Source organism: Pinus tabuliformis, chromosome 2_1, assembly GCF_031772625.1.
Source record: "Pinus tabuliformis cultivar Carrire ecotype Pingquan chromosome 2_1, CPIR1, whole genome shotgun sequence".
NCBI lineage: Eukaryota > Viridiplantae > Streptophyta > Pinopsida > Pinales > Pinaceae > Pinus > Pinus tabuliformis.
In genome coordinates this window covers 944811229-944820202 of record NC_142299.1, presented here as the reverse complement: position 1 = coordinate 944820202, position 8974 = coordinate 944811229, and the positions used below count along the sequence as shown (strand labels likewise).

General features: G+C 43.7%; 1 protein-coding gene across 1 annotated transcript; it reads left to right on the top strand.

Moving 5' to 3' along the window:
• Window positions 1–336: 336 nt before the first annotated feature.
• On the top strand, window positions 337–5029 carry LOC149203758 (uncharacterized). The gene is made up of 2 exons (XM_089401975.1): window positions 337–686; window positions 1534–5029. Exons 1-2 carry the CDS (start codon window positions 337–339, stop codon window positions 5027–5029), a joined length of 3846 nt encoding a protein of 1281 aa, XP_089258101.1.
• Window positions 5030–8974: the final 3945 nt, after the last annotated feature.

Sequence of the window (8974 nt, the reverse complement as noted above, 5' to 3'; positions counted from 1 at the left end):
ATTGGGTTTCCACCTTATATCTTGGTGTTCATGTGTGTGGCTTTTTATCTGTTCTGTTATACTGCACATGTTTACTGTTAATATGATGAATAATGTCCTGATGCACTTAATTGAAGAATAAGCTAACTAAATTGTGAGTTTTCTGATTATACGCTGTTTTACTTCGTCACAGTAGCGTGTACACGCTGGTTCACTTAACTGAAGTAGCGTATATGTTTCTGGGCATTTGAAAAGTTTGATTAATCTGATAATACTGATTCACCCCCCCTCTCAGTATTATTTCCAACAGATAACCCCTCGGAAAGCAAGGAAAAGCAGGTGGAAAAAGAAAACGAAATGGAGGTTGACGGATCCTCAGACCCTCTCCAAAGCCCAAACATGTCCACGGAAGAAGACAACCAGATGCAACACATGGAGGAAGAATCGGAAAGTATCGATCTAAATGGATTAGACATATTGGAACTAGAAGCAGCATGCAAAAAGAAAGCTTATGAAAGCATCCCAGAGTTTCAGCTTAACAAACTGGAAATGGTTATTTCCAGAGCATACCAACAGCACCAGCTTGGCATCCAATCAGGAAGCCAATGGGATTTAGGCCAAACTCCAAAAGACTCCAAAAAAAGAGGAAGAAGAACTGATCTCCAAAGAACAATAGCGGTAGGGAAGATCCTGGTAGACTCAGGCAGGTATGCTAAGCTTACGAAGTACTACAAGCCCTCTACCAATAGTGAATCATGAAGCTCATTTCATGGAACCTAAGGGGGCTCAATAGCCCAAGAAAACTCAGAATGCTAAAAAATATGTTAAGAATGGAAAAGCCGCAAATATGCTTTCTCCAAGAGACAAAATGTAACAGCTCAACTCTAGAAACGATCCTCTCGAAAGCCTGGCCAAGATGTCAATCAGTGGCTGTGGATGCCTCTGGCACATCTGGGGGGTTAGCTATCACATGGAACTCTCAAGCACTTACCCTCACGGACTTTCATGCTTCACATAGTCTAATTCAGGCTGCTTTCCACATAATAGGCACGAATATACATGGGAATCTCTCGAATGTATACTTCCCTCAGGAAGCAAAGGAAAAAATTTCTCTCCTCCACACCATAGAAGCTCTTAACTCCAATAGAAGGCACCCGCGCTGGATTGTTGGAGGGGATTTTAACATGATAACAAAATTGGAGGAAAAGATTGGAGGCAGAAACAGGAAAATACCCACTTTAAAGACTTTATCCAGAACGCATCCCTGATAGATTTACATTTTTGCAATGGCACTTTTACATGGAGCAACCGAAGAGCAGGCAAGCATCAAATAGCCTCCAAGCTAGATCGGTTTCTAATCTCAGACAACTTGATTCACCTAGGGGGAGACTTCTCGGCAACCATTCTTCCACACTCAGGATCCGATCACTGGCCGGTTGCCCTTCAATGGCAACGTCCTGGCAGCACCACAAGAAGACCTTTTCGCTTCGAGGAATTTTGGTTCACCCATCCCTCACTGAAAGATCTGGTTCACTCTACATGGACATCCTTCAGGCCTCCAGACGGCTCCAAGATGTACCAGTTCCAACAGAAACTCAAACATCTAAAGCTCTGCCTCAAGCGATGGAACAGAGAGACCTTTGGAAACATCTTCAAGGCGCAACATGATCTTCAAAAAGCCCTGAAGGAACTGCAGCAAGAAATAAGTACAGGAGGCCACACAGAGAGAACCCTTAAGCAGGAGCAGCTCATCCACAATCAGCTTGAGGAGAGAAGAAAGCAGGAGGAGATATACTGGAAGCAAAAGTCCAGAATTAGATGGTTGAAAGAGGGAGAACGAAACACCAAATTCTTTCACAGAACCACTGTGCAACGTAGAATGTGCAATAATATCCCTTACATTCAAAAATCAGGAGGAGAAAGGGTGGAACAGCACGAAGAAATTGAGAAGGAACTCCTCAATCACTTCAAGCAAGTCCATCAAGAGCCTGATTTCAACAGACGTCCTGCAACTGAAAGAATCATATGCAATGTGCCAAAATTAATCACAGCAGAGCACAATGAACTCCTCCTCAGTCCAATTCAAATACAGGAAGTGGACGTAGCTATGGCTCAGCTTAAAGAAGGTAAAGCTCCCGGCCCGGACGGTTTCACCACCACTTTCTTTCACAAGTTCTGGGAACTGATAAAATTGGAAGTATGGGAAGTGGTAGAGGAATCGCGAGTGAATCACTGGCTGCTTCCCTCACTCAACTCCACCTTCATAGCCTTAATCCCAAAAGAGGAGGACTCGATCAAACCGGACAAATTCAGGCCGATCGCACTCTGCAACGTAATATACAAAGTCATCTCCAAAGTCATTGCAAACAGGCTAAAGCCCCTCTTGCCAATGCTCATTTCTCCGGAACAGTCAGGATATGTGGAGGGGAGACAGATTATGGATGGCATCATCCTCTCGCATGAGATCATACACACTCTTAAGCACTCAAAACAGGCAGGTATGCTCCTAAAACTTGATCTTTCCAAAGCATTTGATAAACTCAGCTGGGATTATGTACAACAAATGCTAACTGCTTTTGGTTTTAGTCCCGCATGGATTCGCTGGGTTATAAGCCTAATCTCCTCCACTAGCTTTTCCATACTCGTAAATGGGATCCCCTCTCGACCCTTCTCCCCCTCCCGAGGCATAAGGCAAGGGGACCCTCTTTCCCCCTTCCTCTTTGTATTAATGGCTGAAGGACTGGGACGTCACATTAATAATTCCCTTCACACTCATCAGCTTAGAGGTCTCTCCATACATCAATTGCCTGCCATTTCCCATCAACAATTTGTTGATGACACCATGCTCTTTGGTTACCCCTCCGTTCAAGAAGCCTCCAGATTTAAAGCCGTGCTCAATGACTTCGCCGAAGCCTCTGGAACCAGCATCAATTGTTCCAAATCGCAGATCTTCTTCTTTAATACCCCTCCGGTTGTCAAGTCTGCTATAGTCCGCATTTTGGGGTTCCCTATTGCCACCCTTCCCTCCAAATACCTTGGGGCCCCCCTCACTGTCTCCACCATCAAGCACTCATCATGGCGCAACCTTATTGAAAAGCTTGAATCCCATCTCAACCAGTGGACGCACAGAGCCTTGAACTTAGTCAGCCGCGCAGTGCTCATAAAGGTCGTTCTTCAAGCAATGCCGCTGTACTTATTCTCCATCCTGGCTGCACCAAAATGGGTCCTAAAAAGACTAAGGAATATTCAGAGAGGCTTCCTCTGGGGCAGCAATGCAACTAATCGCAAATGGGCACTGGTAAAGTGGAGCACTGTATGCAAACCAAAAGCAAAAGGAGGCATTGGTCTAAGAGATCCCGAGCACAGCAATGCCATCATGGGAGCCAAAATTTGGTGGCAATGGCTCACCAATCCAGGTAAACCCTGGGTCACATTATGGACGGCAAAGTATGCCAATCATCGACCCCAGGAAGAACTCATCAGATTAAAGCCCAATGATAAAGGATCGCTAATTTGGAATGCAGCCAAAGAACACTATCAAATGATTCAGCAGCACAGCTTCTGGGAGGTAAGAAACGGCCACACCACTAGATTTTGGACAGACGCCTGGAATCAAATGCCTATTCTTAGCAATGTTCTGAACCTGCCACCGGACATCATTGAGGAGGAGACACAGCAAGCTAAGATCAGGCAGTACTGGACTCAGGAATCGGAGAAAGGCTTCAGGATTTGGAAACCGGGTAACCATGTACTCACAAATGAAGATCTCCAAATCTCCATGGAGCTGGAAAGGGAACTCAGCAAAAGGAAAATTAGGTACGACGAGAGTAGAGACATTCTAAGGTGGGGATACCAACCGAAAGGAACTTTCACCACGTCTGAGGCCTACAAAATCATATGCAATGACTCTGTTCCCCAAGACCCAATCTGGAGAAAAATTTGGAGTTCTGGCTCCTGGCCCAAAATCTGTCACTTTCTCTGGTTGGTAGGACATCAGAGAATTCTAACCTGGGACAAGCTTAGAAGAAGAAACTTTCATGGCCCCTCCATCTGTTTCAACTGCAACGCCCATGAGGAAACTCTCCAACATCTGCTGGACTCTTGCCCCCTGGCAAATCAACTTTGGGAAAAGGCGAGCTTTCGGTGTCAAAGAAGATGCAGACTTGAGAATGAAATCACGAATTCTATACGTCAGTGGCAACAGGACCCTTACAAGAGTGAAATCCTCAATCATCTTTGGAGACTAATTCCCGGGCTAGTTTTGTGGAGCATATGGAAGGAGCGAAACAAGCGTATTTTTAAAAATCAGTGCTCTTCGATAGACAACATTTGGAACCTGCTCTGCAGAAATCTTCAAGAGACTCTTATGCTAAAACCCTGGAAGGAGGAGGACTGGCCTATGCTAGCCAATGAGAAAACCATTATGGACAACTGGCAAATACATCATACTCAAGGCTCTCACAAGCTGGACCACTCTAAAACCAGCAATAAAAATCAGAACACATGGAAGCCCCCACCAAAGTATACATTCAAACTCAACTTTGATGGGGCCTCAAAAGGGAACCCCGGTCTCGCAGGCTTTGGAGGAATAATAAGGAATCATGAAGGTGTTCCCCTGATGCTGTATTTCGGAAACATTGGATGGGACACCAACAACTCAGCTGAGCTAGAGGGTCTATGGCGGGGATTACTACTTGCTGGGGGACACAACTTTCACCCCCTGGAGGTGGAAGGAGATTCTCAGATCCTCATAAACATGGCCAAAAAAATCCTAAATGGATCCCAGGCCAGGAAAATAGCCACCAGCTGGAGGCTTGAAGCAAGACTGGAGGCCATAGAACGTGAGCTCCATAACAACAGAGCAATCACCTTCACACACACAAGACGGGAGGGCAACAGGGTTGCAGACTTCATGGCCAATGTGGGAGTGGAGACTGACCACTCTCTAATCACAGGGCAACTGAACACTATTTTAACACATGACAAGGCTCAAGAGTGCTCTCGACTGGTCCAGAAAGACGCAGCTCCCCCGGATGCGGGTGCTAACTGAGATGGGACAGGCGAAGGGGGATGGCCACATGCCGACCAATGGCCATCACGTGGCAGCCGTAGACAATACAGCTATCGATCGCAGATGGTATAAGGTGGAATGGCAGGGGTTAGTTAATGCTCCGCGAGGTAATTCGGCTCAGGCGACGGCAGCAGTTATGGCGGGTGAGCTCCAACGCAGGGTCGGTGAAGTCATAAGGGATATCACAGTATATGATCAGAGAATGTTGGTGGTAATGCAGTTGCCTGGCCTCTCCATCTCTGTCAGGATATCTTCTCCGTCTGTCTGGTTCATCCCTCAGTCGGCTTTGGTTGCAGGGGGTCTGGTTGCAGGGGGTCGGGATTACCCCGTGGTCTGTTGGAATTTCTTTCCCTTGCCTCCTGCGAGAATGGTGAGACCTCGACAGCGTCTGCTTAGCCGCCGAGGCACTTCCAGAGGGGGAATCTCGCGCAGTCATGAAGCGGACAATGTTGTCCATTGCTGCCACTGCAACATTGCTCGCTCCATTGGCGCTAACCCCCTCCATTCCAGCCAATTCATGGATGCAGGGGCTTCGAGCTCGAATGCCTTGCCTGCCTTTGGCTCGGCTATCTTCAATTTCAGCAGTGCCATGAACAATCCGCGGATCAGCGCGCATGTCTCAGTCTTGTTCATCGAAAATGCCCGGGAAGATGAGGACGCCCTGGATGAACAGGGGCAGAGGACGACTGACAATCAGAAGCATGAAGCACAGGCCCCTGAATGTTAGACTCTCTCATAAAACAATAATAAATCCAAAAATAAATAAATTAATTAAATATTCCAAGTTAGGAATTTGTGCCTAACTCTGGGTTGTTCCTCTAAGATAGGAGTTAGTTTAGGTAACTCCTATATTGGTGTGTGTTTGGTGAGAAATTATCTCAACCAAAGGAGAAATTATCTCAACCAAAGGTGTCTAAGATAGCACGCACTATCTTGAGACCAATATCTCTCATCTATTTATTTGTAACACTATTTCAATTATTTTGATGTAATGTGTAATGAGAGAGAAGCATGAGGCTTCAGCCTTTTTCCGCCAATATTGTGTCTCTGGTTTCTATGTGTAATTTATATATTTTATTGAGTTAATGTCATTTTCATCATGTGGTATCAGAGCTAATGGTTTGCTCTTTGGGAGGCGTACTTGTAAAGTGAAATGGGAATTGGAAGCCAAGGCTCATGTCACCATTTTACAGCGCTGGAATGAGTATCCGTTGTGTTGACATAAAGGTGATAGCGCAGAGCTGGCAGATGTTATTCCTGTTGTGAATACATCTATAGGAGGCACCAGGATTGTTGGCCGTCTTTGTGCTGGAACACAAATTCTCAAAAACTACGTAAAATTAATTAGGCGATCGTGTAAAATCTAATCTTCAAGAAGAAATCAAATTGCCCATTTGAAGGACAACCTGCTACAGCCAATAGAGAGGATCTCGCCTGCGAGTGACAGAAAATTGCAAGTACCAGCGACAGGGGCGAGATTCTGTGGATTGGAAGAATCCAGCGGCAGGCAACGCGTTATACAAATTATGCTATAGTATAGATTGCAGATCAGGAAAGGAAATTGCTGGAAGCGGTCTACGTAGCTGGAAAATCCAAAGGACTCATGGAAGTGTTGGGATGGACTCCTACCGCCGAGATTTAACGATGGTGTAAGTTGTGTAATTGCGTTGAATACAAGCTGTACTTAAATCGCTTTTAAAATCTGTAGTTTAAAGATTCTCTGTGGCAGTTAATTCTTATACTGTAATTATGGATTGTAAAACTTATGGTTGAGCGTGCGGTAGATCGAACTCGAGTCATACGTGGCCGCATGGAACCACCTTTGCTTTTCTCCCTCTGCACTTCATTCCCGTTGAATCCAGCAGCGCAGGTTTGTAGGGGAGTAAATATGCTCAATATCATTTACAGTTGTGCAGTTCGTCCCTGGTTTGTTGCGTGATTCAGCGACACTTTCTTTTCTAGATGTCATATTCATCCCCGCTTTAGCATTCACAGGTGTCCAGTTCAGCCCCGCTTTATTCGAGTGGTTCAGGGGCACTTTGTTTTCCAGTTGTCCCGTTGATCCTTTGTTTTCCAGGGAATCCACCGGGCGAGTACTGCTGCGCGGGAGCGTTCTGCTATTGGTAAGACAACGTGTTCGGTATCTGTGAAGAGATCGTCGAAGTCGCTGCTTATATGAAGACAACGTGATTTCTACACCTATTGGAACGACTTTTTCTTTCGAATAGTCAATGGACTTTCTCTCTTTGTTTCTAATCCAACTATTTCCGTGATGTATCCTGTTTTAGCACTATTCGAGCCATCCATTAAAATGAGCTACCAGCAATGTGGAAGTGGCATGCGTCCAAGTCAAAGGAAATCAATTGCATGAATAAGGTCGTAAGTTTTTTTTAACGTAAAGTTTAAGGTGGACACTTACTATGATCAAAACCCTTACTTTATGTTAAAAGTGTGGAGGTATATTTTTGTTTTAAGTGGAGTGATAAGGTTATAAAGTATGATTTTTGAGAGATATAAAATGTGGAGAAATAAGGTATCCCTTTTAAATTAAATGAGTTAATTTTGGGAGATATAAGGAGTGGAATATGGTTGAGTGATAAGTGAGTGGGGCTAATAACGTTTTGGAGAGATAAGGAGTGGAATATGGTTGAGTGATATTTGAACATGTGATAAATTATTTTTTATTTTTTGGAGTAATAAGTGTGAAGTGGGGATTTTTACGTTGGAAATCACATATGTGTGATAATGAAGTTTTTGTAATGGAGGGATAAGGTAAATTTATTTGGAGAGATAAGTGAATATTTTATTTTTAGAAGGTTGAGTCAATTTTCTGAAGACATTTTTCTTTCAAAAAGTTCTAGAACTTATGTACTCCAAAATATAATAAAGATATAACTTTTTGTGGTGATTGTGTCCTAGATCCGCCCGAAATTGAATAAGGGGATCTTAGGTACACGAAGGGTGAGTTGATGATGGTGCATGCTTCATGTTTTTTTTGCTTTCTGATTTGTGTCCAGTTTTGACACATAAATGATCTCATTTCATGCACACATAAAATACAATGCCAGCAAGCACAACACCTATATCGAAATAGCATCAAGGAAGGACAATTGAACTCGACACTTGCATCTGTGCAAATACAACTCATAATCATAGATTGTCAACATCAACATTCTACATCAACAAGCAACTTCACTTAATCAAGTTAAAGCATTTCAAAGCAAAGTCTACATCAACATTCTTGCAAACAAATTTAAGAACTTGTGAATCAAATTCCAATTACATTGCATTGTACGGGTGCTTGGTTGAAATCGACACCCAAGTTTTGATTTGATCATAAGTCAAGCACGTTCATTCTCTTCAACTTAGTCAAATTAAGACAAGTGAATTCCTTGTTTTATGTTAGTCATTAAAATCATTGTAAGTTTTTTGGGTGCATTTTCGACAGTGATCGACACCCTGTCCATGAGTTTTAACTCCTTGACACAACCATCAAAACAACCAAAACAAGTTCAACTCTAACACCAATCAAGCTAGTTGAGTTCGTCATCAAGAGAGCGTGAATTCCAGAAAGTTCTAACAAGTGTTCTCAGCAAGTACAATAAGCCACAAATCAAGCGAGCGTGCCATTCAAGTTCCATAGCAAGCAAGCCTGTCATTCAAGTAAAGTGAAATAGTTCAAAGCACGACATCTACAACAAGAGACCCTGACTTCAAGTGAGCAAGTTCAGATGGCGCAGCATATTCAGTTGTTAAACATTCTTCACAGTTTGATCATCTCCAGTGATGAAGACATGGTGCACGTCAGCAAAGAAACTCTTGCTGATATTTCATGGCATCTACAGCAAACGCATGAAACCATTGAGTTTCTTCAGCTTGAGTCCCAACTTCAAAGGAATGAATTGCAAGAAAAGAGTGATACTT